The 24,848-nt window shown below is 26.3% G+C and overlaps 2 protein-coding genes across 4 annotated transcripts; both read left to right on the forward strand.

Moving 5' to 3' along the window:
- The first annotated feature begins 3,144 nt into the window (after positions 1-3,144).
- Positions 3,145-5,068, forward strand: LOC113873021. Of its 2 annotated transcripts, none has more exons than XM_027510961.1 (4): positions 3,145-3,430; positions 3,781-3,892; positions 4,172-4,240; positions 4,587-5,068. In XM_027510961.1, the coding sequence occupies exons 1-4, from the start codon at positions 3,303-3,305 to the stop codon at positions 4,674-4,676; spliced, it is 399 nt and encodes a 132-aa protein (XP_027366762.1). In that variant the 5' UTR covers positions 3,145-3,302; the 3' UTR covers positions 4,677-5,068. The 2 variants fall into 2 exon arrangements, with proteins under 2 accessions (XP_027366762.1, XP_027366763.1); XM_027510962.1 differs by having other exon boundaries at positions 4,181-4,240; positions 4,587-4,769.
- A 14,034-nt stretch (positions 5,069-19,102) lies between these two features.
- Positions 19,103-24,848, forward strand: LOC113872648 (splicing factor 3B subunit 4). Of its 2 annotated transcripts, none has more exons than XM_027510354.1 (10): positions 19,103-19,250; positions 19,368-19,492; positions 19,583-19,631; positions 19,708-19,796; positions 19,895-19,951; positions 21,238-21,300; positions 21,382-21,447; positions 22,919-23,005; positions 23,974-24,067; positions 24,167-24,848. In XM_027510354.1, exons 2-10 carry the CDS (start codon positions 19,388-19,390, stop codon positions 24,688-24,690), a joined length of 1,134 nt encoding a protein of 377 aa, XP_027366155.1. In that variant the 5' UTR covers positions 19,103-19,250; positions 19,368-19,387; the 3' UTR covers positions 24,691-24,848. The 2 variants fall into 2 exon arrangements, with proteins under 2 accessions (XP_027366155.1, XP_027366154.1); XM_027510353.1 differs by having other exon boundaries at positions 19,125-19,269; positions 24,167-24,841.

Genomic DNA, 24,848 nt, shown 5'->3' on the forward strand with positions numbered 1-24,848 from the left:
AATTCCTCCCATTACGCTTTTGCTGTATCCTATTTTAGTTTCATGAATTGCTTCAACAACAGTGAGCTTCTTGATGGTTCCAAGGCTTCCCTTTCCTTCAACGATTTTAAAAATATTTTGGATGCGAGAATCTTCAGGTTCCCTTGTTTCATTATTCTCGTGTTTACTATATATCATAGTGCAGGAATGGTCATCAATATTAAATTAAAGTGCATAAGATAATATATGAAAGCATATAAAGGTAATGTTCGAGGATAATGTTGAAAAGAGGATCAATTCGAAGGTGATGTTGTGTGTCTATATCCGGGTTTGATAATTGGAAATGAAGGAAGCTAACATGGCAGCAAAGGTAATATTAGTCTGAAACTGAAATCCAGATCCTCTCGCTCAAGTGTGACTTAACTGTAGTGAAATGTAGTTTTCAATGGATAAAATTTTGGGGAATCAAAATGTGACTTGAGAATATTCTTGATTCCTGAGCATCCAACAATGGGCGCACGCAGCTGTTTGATTTGATGTGTTCCTGCGGCTTTGTTTCTACACAAACATGGTGTGCTATATACTATATAGTATGTAGTATATATAAGTCCTTGTTCTTCCACCAACTTCACTGCGACATATATAAAATATTTCAATTTTGAATTATCTCGTTTGTTTAAATTCACATGCTACATACTAATTTCTTTGCTTAGGGAAGATCGTAGGACTTTGGAATCCGAAATTACAAACAGTTTTAGCAAAATATTTTAAACTAATTTTTTTTGTAAAATTTTTTATTTTTAAATAATTAAAATTGAACCTGAGAAATAATGTCAAAATTCAATAAAATAATTTTTTTAGTTAAAAAATATGGAAGGAATGTATTGTTGTATTTTTTAATAAAAAATTTATTTTAAATTTTCGTTAAAATAAAATAAAATAAAATATAAAAGCATGTTCTCAGTTCTCAGGTGATTCTTGAGCATGATTCGTGGGACAGAATATGAGAATATGCCTTTACTTTGGGTACAGAATATATTTTTGCATATGAACTAACATAAATTAATTTCCTGTGGTTATCTTCATATTTGGGATTTTTTTCTTTTGATTTGAGTCATAACTGAAATGAAAAGTACCCATTTTGGGCTTTCATTAGTTAATTATAAGCACCAAACTTGGCCTCTGAAATGGGGTAGGTGACGCTCTTTGCTCTCTGGCACAGGTTGTGTTTACTAATACTTGGTACAAAATTATTAATATTATATTTGGTTGAGCTTAAGTTTAAAAGAAATGATTATTTTTTAGTATAAATTAGATCAAACGAGTAGAGTATTTGTTTGGTTAACATTAAGAATCAATTTCATATATCATAACACGTTTTAATACCAGAGATTAATTTTCAATTACATTAGAATTTATGAAAATCTGAATACAAAATAAAAACATACATAAGTGACAATATAAACACTTTTTAACCAATTGGTTTATTATTTGTCTTTTAGGACGTAGAACTAACCTATTGGTATAGGCATGTTCGAATCTGCTTTAGATTCTGGGCTTAGTAACAACATATGTGGCCTAGTGTTTATCCATTCGTAAAAATGATAGCGCATCATTCAGCTAAGTCCATCTACAATCGACTAAAAAATAATTATTCTTTCAATTTTTTTTATAAAAAATAAAAAATTAAATTATTAACATATAAAAAAATAATTAATTTTATTATATTTTTTTATAAATATAAATTTTATTCTAAAAATACTCATAATATTAAATAATATAGTTAATAATTTATATATTTAATGATACTAATTAAAAAAAGAGTATAAAAAAAATTTAACAATTCATGTATTTAAATCTATCATTTATTATTTATAATAAGAACTAAGAAAATACTCTATTTTATTTCTTATAAAAAAATCGAATAGAATAATATAATAACTTTATCTATTTTTTTAAATATTTATATATATATATATATATATATATATAAAAATGATAGTAACAGAATTTTTTAACATATTTTTAATTATTGATTAAAATTTAATAAATAATTAAGAATGTGTTATTAGTTTGTCTCAATATCTATTGTTGAAGCTAAACTATACAAAAGGGAACCCAAAAAGTTAATTACATAAAAATTTTAAAGACATCATTATTAAAAAGTTTAAATTATCAAAACGTGTTTCATAAAATAATCAAAATTGACAGTGTTATTTTTTCTAGATAAATAAGAATTAATTTAAATATATGAATGAAATTTTAATCTTTGTAAAATAACAAAAAAAATGATATAAATTTATTTCTTTAAAATAGTAAATTATACTACATAGAAGAATAACTAGGTAGTGGTAAATCATTCACTTGCAAAAACAAACAAAATAAAACTGCCTAATTGATGCTCAAACTCGAAATTCCCATTTTGCAAAGAGTTATTGATCAGTTGCCTAATTGAGAATCACAAATGCATCCAGACACAAGTATATAGGATAGAAAAGAATAACATTTAGGATACTTTTAGAGGATATGATAAGAAAATAAAATATGATGTTTTTATTTTGTTATATTTTTAATATTTGTTTAACCAGAAAGAAACGATATAATAATAGTTCATCTTAATTTTTTTTAAATTTTAAAATTTATTCTGCAAGAGAGTTTGAGTTAAAATAGACCCAAAAAAATCATATAATATTTTTAATTTAATATTTTAATATATATTAATTATAAAATGAGACAAGAGTCCAATATTTTTATCTTCTCCTATTTATATTAAACTCATATACTTCATCTTTTTTTTGTCCCATCTTTGTCAATGGACCTTTAAGGACTCATTTATTTAGACTTTTAAATAAATAACACACTTTTTTAGGAATAATTATTTTAAACTTTTAAAATATTGTAAATTTTTTTTTTATTTTAAAGTTACATAATTATATTAATAAAAGTTGAATCTAACCGAGCCTAAATTATGATTTAGTTTTATTTTAATTTATTGGCCGAAAGGTAGGTTGGATCTGTCATTGGTGATGAGTTTCATTTCTCCCCACAAAATTTTCAACATTTCCCCATTATTATATGGGCTAAGCGTTTTAATGGAGCCATCATTTAGACAGGCCCAATGCATTCCAGACCCAAAATAAAATCAGGCAATTAGTAAAACTTGAAAAAAAAAAGAGAAAAAAAAAAGGTTGGATCGAATACAACTCTGGAAGCAAAATTTAATGAAGGTGTGAGTCACTGACAACGTAGGTTGTTGGGAAAAGAGAAGAATCAAATGGAGTGAAGAAGAAGAAGAAGAAGAAGAAGAAGAAGAAGAAGAAAGAATGGTGGGGGGGAAAAGAAGGTCTTTCTTAGTGGCTCTCGCTTTTCTAATGTTAATGGGTATTGCCGTTTATTTCAGGCTTTGGGCTATTCATTACAATATTTCTTCTGATGACACCGAGCTTTTAAGGTACCCTCTTCTTCTTCTTCTTTTCGATTTGTGGTTCATAGTTTTGAAAATGATCAAAATATTCCCTTAATTTGTTCACTATTTTGTCATATTTCTCTGAATTTTGATCAAACTAATTGAGGATTGTCTTTCAAGGGGAAGCTCCTAAACTGATTACAATTAGGGTCTTCTGTTCTCATGTTTCATATTGCAAAGAGACTTCCCTGCAATTTCATGGTTTGAATTGGCACTGCTAAAAGAAGTGTTTTTCTGTGATCAAATTTGTGCTTTATTGCCATTGTAGTGATGGCCTTATAGCATTGTTCCAGCTGCAATTGTAATGCTGTTTGGACTAAATATTCTGTTTGCAGGCGACAGTTTGATATTGCTAACAGGGAGGCAATGGATGAATCTGCTGAGTGGAGGCTAAGGTATGATGAGGAGGTAGATAGGGGAAAAAAGTGTTTACAGCAACTTCAAAAGGTAGACTTTTATTTGGATTTTCACTTTCTACCTGCTAAATTGAGCTCGAAGAAAGATTCGGCTTCATGTTTTGTGCTATTATGGTTGGTGGCACTACACACATTAACCTTTATAATTTCTGTTGGTAGGAGTGAGGTAATGGTGTGTCTGCACCAAGATATAGCGTTGTACTCAATGAAACAGTCTTGTAGAAACCAATTTTTCTTTTCTCACCCAATTAAATAGCAAACTGTTCCCTTTATCTTTCCTGTTATGACTGTATAATCGTGTGTTTTGCAGTTTCAGGAGTCCTCTCAGAAGGGGGAGGATGCTTCTGGCATTAACCATAAACTGGCAATACTGCAAAAGGTATGTCTTCGTAAAATATCAATCAAACTTCATCCTGCTTCCCTATGATAATCTTCTATTTGTTTCTCCCTTCTCGGGAAACAAGAATAAAATCATTGAAGGATAACCATAATGTGAACTGCTAATGTCAGAGATACAATGCGGGCAGCTTATAATTGGTTCCCAAATTTCAAATTTCAAATTTTATTGCCACTGACGCTGATTTTATTTATTTTCAAATGCTATAAATTTGTCTATAAGCTTTGATGATTTCCTACTCTTTCTTAATAAGATAATGTTTTTGTGAAATTATTTTTGGCTCTCTTTGGGCATGCATAATTTGTGTGTTCAAATGACCTTCCACCAGGAGAATGGGGTCTTGCTTGAAAGGGTGGAAACATTAAAAAGAGAGCTTGAAGAGGAAAAGTTGAAGTGCAGTTCACGGTACATGAACTGATCATGAAAGCACTGACGTGAAGTGTAGTTTTTGTCACTTCATTCTCAAGTGATTTATTCTTGAGCACAAGTATTTCAAACATATTTGCAGCATACAACTTTCACCTTAGAGACATGGGCCGTCAAGGAAATGGTACATGAGTCATACTAATCAGTTCCCCCCTTTTTGGGAGTTTACGTTATCCATTGTACTTAATTATGGAAAAACCATTTTTTTTAATCTCTGGATGTGCCTGATAAGTTACTTTCTTTAAAGAAGAAAGGGTTACCCTTATCCTCTGTATTGTGTATAATGAATGGGCGCATCTAGCTAATACAGCTTGCATTTGGTTAATTAACATTTACACTTTTTATTGACTAATATGATGCCCTATAATAAAATTCAGAACTTGCAACACTTTTAGTATTTCCATTTTACTTGTAGCAAGGGTTAAATGTCAATATGCATGCTGGATTGGGAAGATTAGTCATGTTAATATTGCTAATATGGTTGCTTAGCCAAAATTAGAGGGATATGGGGGGAGAGATATTGTTTTATCACACAACAGGAAGCAAATATGTTACTCATTCATATTACATGCTGCTGGCTTTGGCCAACAGCTACACCAATTAGAGTTCTGCTTTTACATCAAGACTTACGTTTGGCAGCTACAGTGAATATTTTTCATCTTGACACTATACATAACCATTGTTAACTTCATGTGCTCGTTCAGCACTCAGAATCTGGAGGGTTAGCTCTCAGTTCATGCAAAAATTTGGTCACTGTCTGGATCAGTGCCTCATTGTTGTTTGGCTGGCTTGAGGATGCAGCTGCTCTTCCACCAGAAGCACTCCCTCTTCGACTCTAATTGCAGTGTGAAAGAAAAAGAGGGGAAGGCCAATAAAGTTATGAGTAAGAACACGATTTGGATGCTCTAGACAAATAAAAATATCAAAATTTATCTTATTTGCATTCCTTTGTAGCAAACTTTGAAATTTTAGTAAATAGGGACAAAGATTCACTAATTAAATTTGATAAAGACCTTACCTTTCTTTTTAACATGACCATATCATATAATAACGTGAGAAAGTAGTATAATAAAAATATTATGATAGAAGTTTGAAAACAATTATATTATTAAAGAAATTTAACATTGAGTGGGGCAATTGTTAAACGTGAATGCATCCCTGATTTGAGAACCCTACCTCATAGTTTCGAAGAATATATGGCCATAAATTATGTATGAGTATGACATTACACTCAAAAATGAAAAAAAATAACATAAAGCTTTTGTTGAAAGAATTGAGAAAAATAACTTATGACTCTCAAAAGATTACTGAAACTAGGCCATGGTAGTACCTTTCGCCACTTTGGTACAGAGGTGCAATTGTTCATCAATCCCATTAACTCATCCAACTGAAAGCATAGTTGATCCACAAGAATGATTATATTTAACTAAGCACTAAGGATTAAAAACAATGTGTAAAAAATGATTTTTGTTGCCTCAACATTAGTAGACATAACAGTTGCACAACAAACATTAAGGTGATACCTGCTTCACTATCTTCTCATATTTCTTTGCACATTCATATAGCCTTCTTTCATCATTACTGTCCTCAGATATTATCTTAGCTACTTTATGATCCTGGTGAGTCATGTTGTTGGAGATAGGAGAAAGTAGAATTATGTAATATTGGCTAAGAGCCTTTATTGTAGTATGTTAATATATATAGCACTAAGGGGAAAGAAAGAAAAACAGTTAAATAGTTTGAAACTTGATTTGGAAAGTTGGAACTTGTAGTATTTGTTATAATCTGTCTCAAAAGGGAATCCGTTACATATCTTTGTGGCCGACCTTCATTGTTCTCGTGAAAAGAATGTCTTGTCAATGATTCTCGTTTACTTAAACATGGTCGGTGTATGTACCTCGATATTCTAAGCTCACCTTAATTTTTTATGGCCTAACAAATAAGTTCACTTGAATTATGTGATTTTTATGAGTGTGATAAGTTGTGTTTATGCTTGTCTAGTTTAGAATAAAGACAATATTTGAAGTTTTTCTAAGAAGGGTAGTTAACTGGCTTAGTAAAATTAACACTTAATATGATTAATCATTTTGGTGAGATCTCAGGAATTGATTTTATATAAATATTTATTTTATTTTTAAAATGACTTACCTTAATTTATTTTTTATTATAATTTTCTCTTAAAAATATAATTAATGCTATTTTATAAAATTAAAATAATTAATCTTTGTAGTTTAAGAATTTTATTCAATTTTTATAATGTGTGCTCAATGATACGTATTACGAAGTTTAAAATAGAAAATTTGTATTGAAAAGTTAAATATTTATTATCTTAAAAAAATCAATATATAACACTTAGTAAAGTGCATTTAATAATTATTAACATTTGAACATACATTAAAAAAATAAATACCAACTTTTATAATTAAGCGAAAACAAAATACAACAATTGGTTCAGCGGCAAGTCATATTCAAATGAAATCCTTACCGTTCATGGAAGATGACAACCATAAACGTTGATGAAATCTTTCTCAAAGTAAATTTTTTTTAAATTATTTTAAGAACAGTTAAATATAAGTTAAATAAAAAGTTTATGTATAAAAATTTTTAGATTTATATTAATTTGAGAAGATCTTTCTTTCTTTTATATATATATATATATATATATAAAATATTATTTCTATTAATTGTCACGTGTTTTTTTTATAATTTTGAGACGATATAATACAACATTTTCTCCGGTGTATCATAAAATTTATCATTATGCATAACTTTTTTTGGTTAACGTTAAATTATATTTTTAGTATTTTACAATATTATCATTTTTTTAATGAGTGCAATATTACAAAGAATAAAAAATTGTACATAGTAAATTTTTGTTAAAGATTACAGAATTTAATAGTATTAATACATTAAATTGAACTTTTTAATAAAAAATTACTATATATAAATTTTTATTCAAATTTTTTTTATGTATGTCCAATAATGCATGGTAAGAAATAATTTTTTTTATATCATGTATTTATTTTTAATTTAACTTTTAAATTCTTCTTAATTTATTTTCAATTTTATTTAATATAAATTTGAAATAATGATATAATATTTTGAATTATTCACTAAAAATGTTAAATATAATAATAATTGTACAATGCAAAAAAATATATAGTATTTATTCATTAAAAAAAAAATCATATAAGAAGATAACACTAAAAAAAGTCACTGACACATTCACTGAATCATTCAGAAAAGTAAAGAAAATGGAAACAAAAGAGAGGCCAATAAAACAGAGAGTTTATCTTTAAAATTAGAGCTTGAATTAAATTTAAGTATTTTTAGCTTTATCTTATTAAAGCTAATGTAGATTAAACCAGCAAAAGTCAGATTTTCATGCATTGAAACATGAAATCAGAAAAATACGAGTAATCCTCAGGATAATTCCTTTAAATTATTAAACCTACGTCGTTTTACATTACCTCTCTCCTTCTTCCACAGCCTGATCGTGAATAAACTCAGGAAAATTTTCAAATACAAATAGACACGACCAAACTGCCCACTAGCCATCACGATATGATCCGCCACCGCCGCTCGTTGCCGGAGCCTCCGCATGCTTCTTCTTCTCTAGCCGCCCTTTAGACCTGGACCATTTTTCATCATTTTTTGCTTCTTATTTATATATTTTATTTTCTTTTAAATAATAATAATAATAATAATAACATTCTCCAATTTGACTCAACTAAATATAATTACGTTAAATATTAAAATAAGATTATCGTTTATCATAATTACACTGATTTAAACAAAATTGTTTCTATATATCTTATATGTCATTAAAAAGAAACAACGATACGAGATTTATAATTACAGATTTTCTTTACATGTAATTATTTATAAGAGTATGTGTATGGTTGTGCTCTATATAATATAAATTTTTTATTAAAAAAATCATACAAATCTAAAAAATATTTAATTTTTTAAAATTTAATTATGTTTAAAATATTTTTTAAATTTTAATATTTTCAAAATTCTAAAAAATACATTTTTTTATTTTAAATCTTAAAAATAACAAATTAGTTTCTTTTCAAGAATATAAAAAAAACTTATGAAAATTGAACTTAATTTAAAAAATAAATTAAAAATCAAAATTTCTTTTCTAATGATTTTTTAATTTTTAAAAAATCTAAATTAATGAAACAAATTATTCTTTAAAAAATTAAAATAAATTCATTTTTATAATTTTTTAAAAACTAAAATCAAAATAAAATCGTCACTTTTTTTAATAATACAAAAAATTAAAACAATTTCTAGTTGTTAAAAGTTAAGTAACTTACTTTTTCTATTACATCTTAGAATATGCAAAAGTAAGAGATGGACTCCTTGAGAAATTTCTTTTATTGGAATATAATTTTGAAATTCTTGTTTATTATGAAATATTTCGGTTTAAATCTTCCCAATTTTTATCATAAAATAATTTTTAAAATTATTTCTCCTTTTATTCTAATTTAACATTTTACTTTTTTTTTTACTTTAAAAAAATGTGTTTAAATCTTTCTAGTTTATTCTAAAATAGTTACATCAATTTTAAATTTTTATTTCAATATAATTTTTTAATTAATTTCCTTTTTATTTCAAAATAATTTCTTTAAATTGTTTCTGTTTTTATCCAAAATATTTTCTTCAAATTATTTTCCTCTTTATTTTGAATTAAAATTTATCATCATTAAGTTTTCTCCTTTATTTAGTATATAAACATAACTAAAATGAAGATTTTATTTTTCCTCTTATTTTTGAAAAAAATAAATTTACCCAATTTAAAGTTAAAAAGAATATCAAAATAATGTTTTTAAATTCATTTCTCATATTTAAAAAAACAAAAGGTTTAATGCTTAATTTAAAACACATTTTAGAATTAAAAATACAAAATAAAATTCCTTAATTTGTGTCCCTTTATTCAAAAATAAAAGAAAAGGACAAATTTAAAGGGATATGGGGGATGAGATATTGTTTTATCACACAAAAGGAAGCGTATATGTTAAACTCATTCGCATTACATGCTGCTGGCTTTGGCCACCAGCTACAACAGTTAGAGTCCTACTTTTACATCAATACTTACGTTTGGCAGCAACAATGATTATTTTTCATCTTGACACTATACATAACTATTGTTAACCTGATGTGCTCCTTGAGCATTCAGAATCTGTAGGGTTAGCTCTCAGTTCTTGCAAAAACTGGGTCACTGTTTGGACTAGTGCTTCATTGTTGTTTGATTGGGTTGAGGAAACAGTTGCCCTTCCACCAGAAGCACTCCCTCTTCGACTCTAATTGCAGTGTGAGAGAAAAAGAGGGAAGGCCAATAAAGTTATAAGAACACCATTTGGATGCACTAGACAAATACAAATATCAAAATTTATCTCACTTGCATTCCTCCTTTGAAACAACGATGAAGTCAGAAATTATATTAATTAGGGACAAAGATTTACTAATTAAGCTTGATAAATATTGAAGCTTTCTTTTTTAGCATGACCATATCATGTAATTTAATAATATGAGAAAATTCTAATTCAAACATTTTTCACTTCACGTGAGAAATAGTATCATAAAATTATGATAGAAGTTTTAACAACAATTATATATAATAGTCTAAATTTAAGATTGAGTGGAGCGATTGTTAAAAGTGAATTCATCATAGATTTGAGAATCCTACATCGCAGTGTTCAAGAATATATAACCATAAATTATGCATGACATTACTATAAAAAAGAAGAAGAAGAAGAAGAAGTGTATGGCATTTGTTTGGTTACAGAATCATATACTTGAGGCTTGTTTGGAAGAGGTTGTAAAAAATAATTATGACTCTTATAAGTTTTTTAGTATAATTTATCATAATAAGTTTATTTTCTGTTTATTTTAATAAACTGTATTGTTAAAATTATGACGTAAATCATAATTTAAAAATAAAAAAACTATTGAATAAATGTTTAAATAAATTATGTATCCAAATACACGTTTAACCTCCAAAATATAGTATGAGATTGGTTAAGATAAAGAGATTTACATATTTGACAAAAAAGAAGAAGAAGCTAATATATGGTAGTAGTACCTTTCGCCACTTTGGTATAGAGGTGCCATTGTTCATCAAACCCACCAGCTCGTCAAACTGAAAGCATAGTTGATCCACAAGAGTGTTTATGTTTAATTGAACACTAAAGATTGAAAACAATCTGGGAAAAAAATAATTTGTTGCCTCAACATTAATTGATGTTTAAATGTAGACATAATAGTTGTAAATCAAATATTAAGGTGATACCTGTTTTACTATCTTCTGATACTTTTTTGCACACTCATATAACCTTTTTTCGTCATTAACGTCTTCAGATATTATCTCCGCTATTTTATGATTCTGGTGATTCTGGTGAGCCATGTTGTTCAAGATAGGAGAAAGTGGTGGTATGCAATATTAGCTAATAGCATGTCTTGCAGAATATTTATATATATAGCACAAGAAAAAAGAGAGAGAAACAGTTAATAGTTTGAAGGCTTTTTACTTGAGAAGTTGGAACTTGGAGCTTCAGTTACAAACAATCTTAAAAAGAGAATCCTTTACGTATCTTTGTAGCCGACCTTCATTGTTCTCGTGAAAAGAAAGCCTTGTCAATGGCTTCTTCTCTACTCAATTATGGTCGGTGTACGTACCTCAATATTTGAGCTCAGCTAAACTATCTCTGATCTTACACATAAATTTAATAATATTAATTTGGTTTTGGATATGATTTTTCATATTTTAAGTTCACTTGAATTATGTGATTTTTATGGGTATATAATAAATTGTGTTTATGTAAATGTAATTTCAGATATTTGAAGAATGTAATTATTATCATGTACTTTGATAGAATAAAGACAACAATATTTTTTGGCAAGGGTATCTAATTGGCTTAGCAAAATTTTGGCCAGATCTCCAGCACTCATTGTAAACAGAATAACATTTATTTTAATATTTCAAACCGTAAGTATCAATAATTTTAATTTTTATAATTTGAAGAATTTTATTCAATTGTTTTTAATGTATACCTAAGGATGAAAGTTAAGAAATTAAAAACAATTTTTTTTATTAAAAAGCACAATATTTACTGGCTCTCAGTTATAAAATACTTTCATTGAATATTTGAAATGATAATTTAAAACATTTAATAGACATATTTAATGTTTTTTTTACATGTATTATTGGAAATACATTTGAAAACCCAAAAATAAAAATCTACTCTTATAACTGCGTGAAGACAAAATACACCAATTGATTCCAGCATTTAAGGAAACATGATTTCGTGACTTTCGGTCAAAAGGGAAGTCATATTCTCACAAAATGAAATCCTTGCTGTTTACTCTCTATCTCTAAATAATTGTTTTTAAACCATTTTATAAAAAAAGATAATGAAATAATTTTTTTAAAAATTAAAAATATTAAATTTATCATCTATATTTTTTAACAGAAAATGTATTTTTTTCTATAATTATAACGTATTTCTTCTCTTACATCGATAGTTACAAGATTTTTTTTAGTATCTCATACACTTGATTCAACAATATACAAACTCATTCAAGCGTTCAGAAAAGTAAAGAAAATGGATACAGAAGAGGGCTTTAGAAGTTTAGAGCTGAATTCTCATGTTTAGACTGTAGTCAGAGCAAAACTGGTAAGAACTACGCAAATGGCATTTACATGTTTGTGTCACAAACTTCCATTTGTGCTTTGGCATATACCTCTATTTTCAGTTACCATATCCTAAAATCTGGAGAAAGGGCCATTGTGCAAATGCACCCAAAACGTGCTTTGGATTGGTCAAAAACAGGCTCATCTGTGTCTTTCGGTTCAGCAAACAATGGCAGGGTCATGTGGAGGCCCTGTATTCTACACGCAAGAATACATACACACATATATATGAGACAGTTTGCTTTATAGTTATTTAATCTGTATAGAATATATTATTTTTAATTAATTTTTTAAATTAAATATCCAAATGTAATAAGCACCTGTGTGAATTTTATTTGATTGATTACTATTTACTCCAATCTTATTTATATTTTTTTTACTAAATTATACACCTTAAAAAGTTATTAAAATTATTTAATATGTTAATTAAATAAAAAAATAATTACAATATTATGCGTTTGCTCATATTTAATGACAAAAATTTGTTATCATGTTAATAGCTGAAAAGTTTATATTTGAATGGGTATCAATAGCCATATAACATGGATCGCTTAATATTTGACATGTGTCCTTTATAATTTATATCACCAATTTTATTTAATTTTTAAATATACCATAAAAAGTTTTAAATTTTTAATTTAATTATGTTTTAAAATTATTATGAATCTTTTTTTCTTTTTAAAATTATTTTGAATCTTTTTATAGTTTATTTTTAAAATTCTCTTTAATTTAGTATTGTTTCATAAAACAATATATTTTTTATAAATAATTAAATTATTTATTTATTTTAAATTTATCTAACTTATAAATATTTTAAAATTTTGTTTTAATTTAATAATTATTGTATATTGCATGAAAAAAAAAACCAAAAACTAGTCAGAAGATATTCTCTACATGATTAGTACATTATTTAAAAAAAAATATTTTTAATATCATATTAGTGCATATAAAAAAATGTACATTATCAACTAATTAAATTTTATAATAGATAAAATTTTAAATTAATTTTTTAAATTAATATAATAGATAAGAGTGTAAACCTTCTATATTTGTATCTATCTATATTATTATCTTTGAATTATCAATTGAAATTATATTTTATTCATATTTATTATCTTTGAATTATATTTAAATAATCTTTATTAGATTTAATGAATTGTATTTAGTTTTTTTTATTAGACTTATAGTAATATTATATTATAAATGACAACGTAAATATTTATACTATAAATTGCTTTAAATTATTATTTATTAAAATTAACTACAATATTTTTCAAAATTTATGAATTAAAATTATATTTGATTCATACATTTAAAAAATTTTATTATAATTTATGGTTATATTATATACATTAAATTAAAAAATTACGCTTATAATATTATTACTTTATATTATATATTATTAAATTAAATTTTTCATAAATTTTTTTATAATTTTAAATTATTTTATTAATTAGTTTAATTTAATTTATATTTCAACATTTACTTCAAATACTAAGATATAATTTAAATAAAAAAATATATTTATAAAATTATTACTTTATATTATATATTATTAAATTAAATTTTTAATTAAAAGACAAGTTTATATATTTAAATTATTTTAGTAATTAGTTTAATATAATATATAGTTCAATATATGTCTCAAAAATTAAAAAAATTATAAAATTATTAGTTTATACTATATATTGTTAAATTACATTTCTAATGAAAAGGTAAATTTACATATTTAAAGGATTTTATTAATTAATATAATATAATATAATATATAGTTCCATATATATTTAAAAAAAATATATACATTAAATGTGGATTGTTGTTTTATATTATATATTATTATTAAAGTAAATATCGAATAAAAATAAATTTTTTATTATATTAATTTTTTATTTTTTGACTTTTCATATATCTTAAGGAAAGACTTTTTCTCTACTTATATAAGTTATATTTACACAACTTTTAAAAATTTGCTCACCGTTCTTTTTATTGTCATATTTTTTCTTTATATTATGCAACCATGTCAGCAGTTAAGAATTACCTATCCACATAAGTACATGTATTTTCAAGTTTGATATTTTTTATTTTGTTTCATTAAATTGTGTTATATATTTTAATTAATTTTTTTTGAATAAACATAAAATATTATTTTTAAATGATATAATGTATTGAATCTTATTTTTAATTGATTAATTTGTATCAAATCTCTTATTATTTTCTTATATTCATTACAAGTAATTATTTACTTTTATGTTTTCAATAATGTTGTAGGAAAACAATAAGTTCCAATGAAGATAAATGAATTTTTCTTAACGATCTGAATTCAACAATAGATAAATAGAAAATAAAAGTGTGAATATCACGGCTGTGATATTTAATTATAAAAAATATGAATGTATATATTATAGGTAATATTTATATTTCTACATCAAGATCAACAAATAATTATGCCAATATTGACATATCAGAAGTTACTCATTTTATAAATTTATTCAAGTATTGAAATAATTTAAAATATCTTTGTTACGTTAATCATTGTTAATTCTTTACTTTCTATTTTAACCATATTTTCAATTATTTATTATCACTTTGTTAAAGGAATTTTAATGATATGCATATTACTCACAATATTGATAATATAAGATTAACTATTTTTCCTAAGTTAGAAAATTTCAAAAACATATCTAAAATATTGACAATGGCAAAATTAAAGAGTAATATGGTAAATTTAATCACTCTTATACTTTGTTCTTTTTATTTAATTTTAAACTAATTTTTTAATTAATTTTCAGAATGCTGTAATTGGTTGTATTATAACTGTGAACTATGTAATGCTTAAAAATGATTAGTATTATATTTCTTGCCCTCATTGCAAGAAGAAAATTTATTTTACAACTACAAATTTTAATTGTAAATCATGTTATAAAGACGTAAAGTATCCAATGACAAGATAATTAATTCATCACTGTGTATTCTAATTTTTAAATTTTCATATTAAAATAAATTGAATTATATATTATTACCTTAATTTATATATATTACAGTTTTCGTCTTGAACTTTATATTAAAAATTTCACATATTCAACTATATTTGTCTTATTTGATGAAGTTGCTGAACAATTAGCACAAGTAAAGTTAACAGATCTTATTGCAACATTTAAAATTGTAAGCAAATGTGTTAATTTATAACTTTCTATAAATAAAATATATTAAAACATATAACTATTTTTATGTGATAATTTTTTAAAAAGTAATGGTGAAGCATTAAAGTTGCCTCCACAACTTTATGATTATTGGCACTTTACATATTGTTTAACTAAAAATGAGTACTTACTTTGAAAGTTGTAAAAGACAAAATTTCACTCTAAATAAAATTATAAAGCCAATAGTAAATGTAATATAGAAAATTAAATTAAAGTTTCATTACTTTCATTTATAATATTTATAATACAATGATGAATAATTTTATTTTCATTGTTTGATATTTACAGATTGAGAATGAATAAGGTATAGACAATACAAATAAAAAAAATAAAAGAAAAAGATTTGGCAATAAGTCTTAGACAAATCTTATATGTGATTCATAAATTTTATATTATATCAACATCTGTAAATTTAATTGATATAAAGATTAATTTTTGTATTAAATACAGCAATTATTCTCTTTTAATTTTTACCTAAATCTTAATTGAAAATTTTTAACTACTATTGTTTTCTCTTCTTCTATTATTTTAATTTTTTTTAAAAATAATTTAATAGAAACTGATATATCAAAATTATGTATAACCTATTAACATAGACAATATTTTATTTATATTTTATATTATAATAATTATGATGACAAATTTAATTTTTTTAAATTAAAAATTAACAATATTCATAGGTAATGATTATGTTGCAATGTTTTTTTTATAAAATGCTATAATGATGATAATAAATTTAAAATTCTTTAATTAAAAATAATTAATTATAATAATTGAAATAAAATAAAAATTATTAAATATCATAACAATGAAAATAAATATGATTTAACTGTTATATTTTCATATTTAATAATTTTATATCATAATAAATGAATAAATAAAAAAAATATAACGTTTTAAATTTGAATTAAGTTCAAATGTTATATTTAATTTTTATATATATTATTTATTTTAAAATTTTATGAGTATAAAGTCTAAATTTTTACAATTATTAAAGACTTTAAATTCAAGAAAAATAGAAGTTAGTGTTTAAAATGTTATAGAAATATTTTTTATATTAACATATCAAATTATATTTATTTATTAAAATTTTATATTTTAACTATATGATTATTTAAAATTTTTAAATTGAAATATAAATTCTAATGCTTTTAATTTTTTTTATGATAATATTCAATTACAAATATAAAGAAGAGTACTCTCTAATAAAAAAGTTTAGCTATTTTGTGAATTTATAATTAGTTTTGAAGATATAAATCAAAATACATATATTATATATAAAAATATGGAATGAGTACAAATATTTTTTATTAATATATTTATTTATTATGTTATATTTTTAAAATTATAATTTTTTAATTAAAAAAATTAAATCAATTTTATTAAATATTAACCTCTTTTTATATAATTAGATAATGTATGAGAGATAGAGAAAAAAATATATCTGAAAATAAAAGTTAAATATCTAATTTACTATATTAAAGTTATATTTATATATCTTTAAAATAATTACAGACTTAATAATAATATACTTTTTTTTTTTACTTTTTTTTAGTTCAATCTATATGTTTTCTTTTACATAGTATTTTAAATTTATTTTTTAAATTTTATTTAAATTAATATTTGTTCTTTTAATAAATTTTTTAAAATATTATTTTATTATTAAATTAGTTTATAGATATATTTTTATTAATTCTTAATTAAAATAATAAATAATAAACAAACTGCATTAATTATTTTCAAAAATTATAAAATTATTATATAAAAAAAATTAATAAATTTATTATTTTAATTTTATATCAAAATAACATAATTTTATTATACTTAATTAGTTATTAAATAAAATTAATTTATTTATAATGTCAATTAATATTAATTTTATTAAGTTATCACAAAATATAAATAATTTAATCATTTATAAAAAAAACTCAATTCTATATATTTTTTTTATAAAAAAGTAAACATCTAAATTTAGTATATATGTTATATGATTATTAATTTTTATTTACAATATTTTTTATCGTAATTTTATTTATACATAAAAAGTTTAATATATTTTTATTTTTAAATATTAATATATAGTTTTGTGTATATCGATATTTAAAGCAGATTTTTAAAATTTCATACATTGAATAAATACTTTATTTTTTATATATTAGATTGATAAATTACTTAAAAAATATAATATCATGTTTTAATAATTATATAGTAAAATTTTATTAATAATTTTAAATTATAATTATAAATAGATAGTTTATCATATAAATTTAATTCAACAAATATAAAAAATATATAAATAAAAAATTATAAAACCTTTTATTTAAATTTTATAATGTATATTAATAAATTTATTATATTTAATAATTTATTGTTATAATTATTTAATTAAAATTTTATAATAATAAATAATTTATGATATCATAAAATAATATAAATTTTATTTTTATATTTTAAAAATAAGATATTTATATGCTATTTTGTTTTATGCTAAGAAATACTAAATTGTATATTTTAAATAACAGTTTATTTTAAGAAATAAATTTTTTATTATATTTATATATTTTTTATATTTAAATTATATATTTATATTTTAAAATAAATTAATTTAATAAAAAATAAACTGTACAACACACGGGTATATTTTTTAATTTTTTTTATTATTATTACATAGTCTAATCAAATTCTTAATCAAATACCTTTTTTATACCACTATCATTCATATACATTGGACAAAACCAATATTGTAAGCAAACCACGTGTATAGCTATATTTTTATTGCATGAAATTAAGCAATCGTTAAATTTCATTCGAATTTCAAATTAACTATTTTTAGAAAGAAAATTATTTTTTTTATTAAATAAATTTTATATAAATCATATTAAATAATAAATAAGTTTAAATTATTTGATAAGTTTTATGTCAAATGTATTTTAAAATAGTCAAATAAAACAAAATTTTTAATATGCATCCCAAGTACACAATCATGAATTTAAATCAACAAGTGTTATTAAGAATAAAATATTCATTCTAGAAAAATATAATTTTATTCTATACTTATTATTTTTAATAATTTTAAAGATATGATATTTTTCAATAATATGTTTACGAACCTACGTTAATAAAAATAATATTAAAACTCAAGAGTGCATAAAATTGAGTTGTTTAAATAGTTTAATTTAAATCAAAAGTTTGTAAAAATTTATAAATAATTTATAAATATTATTAGTTTATAATCTTATATTAATAAAATTCTTCGAATAATTTATGAAAATAAATTATTTTTAATCGATATTAATAAGTTCTCTGAACAAAGTTATAGCCTAAACTCTTTATCAATAAACAAATTATTAAATAAGTATTTAATTAAATTATTATAATACAATCTTAATTTATAATTAATTTTTGAATGTTTGCTTTCTATGTATAATAAACTTTTATTAAAATAATAAATATCATAAAACTCACTTAAATTATTATAATCTTCAATAATTACATATCATTTCCTGATGGCTCAAAACTGTGCGTTCTAATAGTTGGGAAAAATTTAAAGTTTGAGGGGTTGATTCCTTCCACCGTGGCGGTGTTCCTTAAACCCCACACACATTCGCGACTCGCCGGTTGTTCAGAATATCGGCGGTTTCTGTTCTCATTCTTCTTCTGCTCCGTAATTCTTCTAAGGCTTAGTAACTCCTCACTCATAACATATTATTCACTTCTACTTTAGTTGTGTTTTTCTTCACATTTGTTGCTATGCTCACCCATAACTGCTTCCAAACCCTAGTTTGAGTACGAGGTTGTTCCATGACTACTCGAATTGCACCCGGTGTCGGAGCCAATTTGCTGGGTCAACACTCCGCAGAGAGGAATCAAGATGCCACTGCTTATGTTGGAAATCTCGACCCTCAGGTTCGCAATTTTCTCCATTCTTCAAACTTCAAACTTCAAACGCGCTTAATTTCCATTTCCAGGGTTAACCTCTTTTCGTCTGTGTTGCAGATAACTGAGGAGTTACTATGGGAGTTGTTTGTTCAGGCTGGTCCTGTGGGTATGTTTCAGCAAACGGAATCTGTTATGATTGTGATTTATTTTCTTTAGCTTATCATTTGTTCGTTTGCTTTCAGTTAATGTGTATGTTCCTAAGGACAGAGTCAGCAACCAACATCAGGGTTATGGATTTGTTGAATTCCGGAGTGAAGAAGATGCTGACTATGTATGTCTCTCCAGTATTTGGAAATCACACTGTGCAACTCTCTTGAGTTAACAACTTCAAGCTAATTTTTGGGTGGTGGTGTTTTTTTTCTATTGCAGGCCATCAAGGTGCTTAACATGATTAAACTTTATGGGAAACCAATACGTGTGAATAAGGTATTGACATGAAGCTTATACCATTACATTCTTTCCTGTGTGCGCGTCTGTTTAGTATTTAAGCATGAAATCATTAGTATATTGTAGTTATCAATAGTGGCGCGGAGGGGCCATGGACCGCTATAAAGTTTGGATAGCTTAGCATTTTGAATTAGTCGCAACACTGAAAAGTCCCTAATTGGATTTTTGCCCTTAAAAAAACTAGAGTGAAGTTGTTAAAAAAACTCACTTTTGCCCTTAGAAAAGCATTGTTTTGGGAGATTTTTTAGGAGCAACATTAATCTCTCCCCCAAGAGGTTTAAAATCCCTAATTGGATGTAGTTTCCCATGCTTCTATCTACCGGCAACACCCACACTGCAACCAGCAACATTGTCTTCTTTGTTTCTTTGCCTTTTATTGTTATTTACTTGTATGTTTTATATAAAACCTATGAATTTTTCTTTTTAAATATGAATATGTCATGGATTTTGAGCATTTATAGATGTATACATTAATTCGTAAATAAAATTTCTAAATAGTAGTCATTCCACTTTGTGTTATCTTGCTATAGAGTTTTTGGGGCCAACCACAATACACACCACTATCTCATATTGATAACTATTAGGAATGCTCCCACCAACTCTCCTGTTCTAATGCTTATTACTGTAGTTCCCTTTTGAATGGAATTATATTTTGTTCAATTTTATTCTGTTTTATTATGTTTGGAATGACCTAGTGGGATAACCGGAGAAGGCTTGATTTTTGTTGTATTATGTTTTGCATGTGTAATTGGAAGTATTGACGAAGATTAATAAGGAAAAAAAAGAGCTATCATTAACTGATTCAAGATTGCCATGACTCTTGATGACCACTACTTTGGAGGGATGTTAGTTCTTGTGTCTAAGTGTTTAAGGCTTAGGGCCTTAGAATGGGATGATCTTTTCAACTTTTTTCTTGAATTCAACATAGATATCCTCATTCCATAAAAGGGATGCAAGAATGGTATCATTATTCATGCACCCCACGTGTGCTAAGTACTAACTACTAAATAATATTTATCTTTGATTTCCCAAGCCCTTATTGCATGCCATTCCTAGATATCATTCTTATAATTGAATATCTCTTATTCTTCACTTAGTAATCAATCTTTCATATTTGTATTTTGTTTGTATAAATTTTGTTGAGTACAGTTCAATTCCTGCTGTATTTGTATGATTCAATCACGTATCAATGCCCGTATCAATTGATTAAAGAAATATTAGTTTCCATGCTACGTGATTGATTTTACAATATTTTTGGGTTACAGGCATCCCAAGACAAAAAAAGCTTGGATGTTGGGGCAAACCTTTTCATTGGCAATCTTGATCCTGTAAGTCACCAAATTAAGTGTTAAATAGACTCACGCCTTGAGCTTTTAGATTTGACATGAATTCTCCTGATGTTGCTGCAGGATGTGGATGAAAAACTCTTGTATGATACCTTCAGTGCATTTGGAGTTATTGTTACTAATCCAAAGGTTGTGCTCTTTGAATATCTTTTATTATATCTAATATCATCATGTTTGTGTCATGTAAGTAACAGTATCCGGCTAGTTGCAGTTGCAATACTTTTCATGTTTTACCATTTTCTTATTTCTCATTATGGGCATTTATCATTTTGTTTGTTTAAAACTGTTTAGTATCAAGCAGGTGACAATTAAAATAACCATTTGTTTTTAGTCTTTTATTCTTTGAAGACTTTTCTATTTGCACATTTCTAGGCACTATATGCCTAGATTGTTTGTGGTATGAAAAAATAAATTGGATGTTGTCCCAATGTATCCTTCAGAGGGCAGAGTTTTGTAATTATCGTCCCCCTTAAACACTTGGGACGGGTCTGCACAAAAACATTGGATATGCAATTTATGTGATGGATTGGATTATATTTGATGCTGGTTGAATCCATTAACATTTTTATTTTTGTGATTACTATGCTAAAATCTCATGGAGTTAACATCTTCATCAACTCTTCAACTATTCATTTATGTAGCACATACTAGTCAATAGTGCGCTATCACGCTGGTGCAGTGCGGCTGTTGGACGCCACTGCCACTATGTTGTGGGGCGTTTGTCATGTAGCGGAGGTTGCATGCTGTTCGCCATCGGAACAGGGAGAAACTGCATGTTATCACACGATTTTTGGGAAAGTGAGAAACCCTTTTTTGTTTTATCCAAAACACAGAGTTTTGATCTATATTAAGGGTAAAAAGACATTACTCCTTTGTGAAAAAACACATTATAAAATCAAAGATTGCATGAATCTTCTTCGACACTCTTTTTCTGCATGAATAGTGGGGACCTGAACAGTAATGGTTTCTCCCCTCCTAATTCGCTTATCCACCCCATTTTCATAGAGAAATCACCTTTTCCGGAGGCTCACCTACTCGACGGAGAAATCACCTTTTTTGGGGTTTGCTCTGCTTTTCTGTTGTTTTACTGTTCATTATCTGCTTTGCTATTCAAGCTCTATTTTGCTGTTCACACTCTGCTTTGCTGTTCAAGTTCTGTTTTGCTGTTCATGACTTTATGCTCTGTTTTTCTGTTCACATTCACACTCTGTTTTTGTTTATTTTAACACTCATACTGTATTGTTTTACACTTTTACATAGAATGATGATTATATGTTAAATTTTGAGAATTTCTTGAGCATTTATGTTAAAATTTTGTGTACATAACATATATGTATATTGTAAATATGTGTATTGAAAATTTTTAAATGACGATCATCCCGCTATACACTACAGTGTTTTAGGGGTCAGCTACTATCCGGGATTAACAACTATGATGTAGCATATATGTGTGTATGTGTGAATGACTATGTTTTTATTCTTGTTTTGCCAAACATGTCATGTGAAACACGTACTCCTTCAGCTGTATCAACCCTCCATCCTTGGAGGGATTGACTTAAAATTATGTTTTTGATCTGATGTTCAAGGGTTTTTGTTGCAGATCATGAGAGATCCTGAGACAGGGAATTCTCGTGGATTTGGCTTCATTAGCTATGATTCTTTTGAGGCATCTGATTCAGCCATTGAGGTATGCCTCTGTCTGGTGTTTGAAACATTTGTAGGAATATAGTGTGAGATCACTTTTCATTCTTTTGTTATACTTTATCAGCACTTGTGGATTATAAATTGAAACTAACCCCAAAAATGTAACACTTGAGAACTAATAAAATATATATGGACAATTGGTTGATGATCTTTCACCAAATCATAAACTTGTTGACCAATATGTCTTGGTTTAAGCAGAAGGGACTCAGGTCTCTTAAGCATGTGACTTGGGTTCTATCCCAAGATTGATATGTATGAAAGAACACTGATAGGTAGTTGCTTTCGTACCATAAATAAATGGAGACACAAAGATAGCAAAGTCTGCATGGAATCTGTCAAAAATCAAGATTCTTGGTTACATCTGACTTCTTTATGAATGCTTCATGATTTCTTGGTATCATTGCATCAGTGATATCTTTCTAATATTACCTTCACATATTCAAATGGATCAAAATGAAAAAGATGACGGTATGTAGGTTCTCCCTGCAGAAGAGGGATTTGAACATTGGAAAAAGACATACTATTTTTCATCTGATTCCTTGACACTAAAACAGAGAACTACCCTAACAATAGGAAGAAATTAAAAAAAATTTATGAAATTAAAAAGTTGGATAATTTTGTCTTTTCACTTCTATTACATGGTTTGGTTATTTGTTCCGTTTGACCTTAAGTTAAATGTAAGGGGTGAAGTTAAATACGAAGTGTTAAATTAGGGAGTAATATCCCTAATTTAATAAATTAAGGTGGAAAATGCAACTAAAGCTATCCGTCAAGGAGATAAAGTGCACGTGACCTCTATTTATTTAATGTTAACTTTATATAACTAGTGTATCAAAAATATATTAATAACTTGTATTGTGTTTCAGTTTTGTTGTTTGGATATCCAAATCCACTTAACTATAGGATATAAAGTAGTAAGCATTCTGATATTGATTTTTCTAAATTTCATAGGCAATGAATGGACAATATCTTTGCAACCGTCAAATTACAGTATCATATGCTTATAAGAAAGACACTAAAGGTGAAAGGCACGGTACCCCTGCAGGTGAGCCCCTTTCTTGCAACTACCTATTTTTTTGGATTCATTCATGCCTATTGTTTTGATACTATCTGGTTATCTACTTGTATTTCTATTATGGTGCAGAGAGAGTTTTGGCTGCAAGTAATCCAAGTGCACAGAAGAGCAGGCCTCATACTTTATTTGCGAGTGGGCCTCCAACACTTCCCGGTGCACAGGCTAATGGCAGCATTGCTGCACCAGTGCCTCCCCGCCCCTTCGCCAATGGGGTTGCTCCAGCTGCTATTCCTGCCCTCCGTCTGCCACCCCCTCAAGCTGCGGCCTTCCAACCTATGTCAGTACCTGGACAACCGGCATGGCACCAACAACAGCCAGGTCAAACCATCATGCCTCCCGTAATGCCTCCACCTCAAGTCCAGCAGTTCAGGCCACCTCACTCTGGTATGCAGATGCCACTACCACCACAAGCTGTTCCTGCTCCTCCAAGGCCTCTTCCACCACCGGCAGTAATGGCAAGTCAGCCACCACCTGTTTGGCGACCACAACCACCGCCACCACCTCAGCAACAGGGTGGACGGCCTTTAGTATATCCTCAGTCCTCAATGCCACCACCGCCACCTCCCAGTAACAGTGCAATGCCACCACCTTAAAATTAAAGGAATACAAATCATATGGAATGTTCCTGACTCCCATTATCTGAAATTTTGCCCCTTTTTTCTTAGTTGTAGTGCGTTGTATTTGTGAACTATAGTGGTGTAGATTGTGATATGAATGTCCATTGACATTTTGAGTGTTGGGTTTACCGCAC

This window comes from Abrus precatorius, unplaced genomic scaffold (genome assembly GCF_003935025.1).
Source record: "Abrus precatorius isolate BTA unplaced genomic scaffold, Abrus_2018 Scaffold7, whole genome shotgun sequence".
NCBI classification, from domain to species: domain Eukaryota; kingdom Viridiplantae; phylum Streptophyta; class Magnoliopsida; order Fabales; family Fabaceae; genus Abrus; species Abrus precatorius.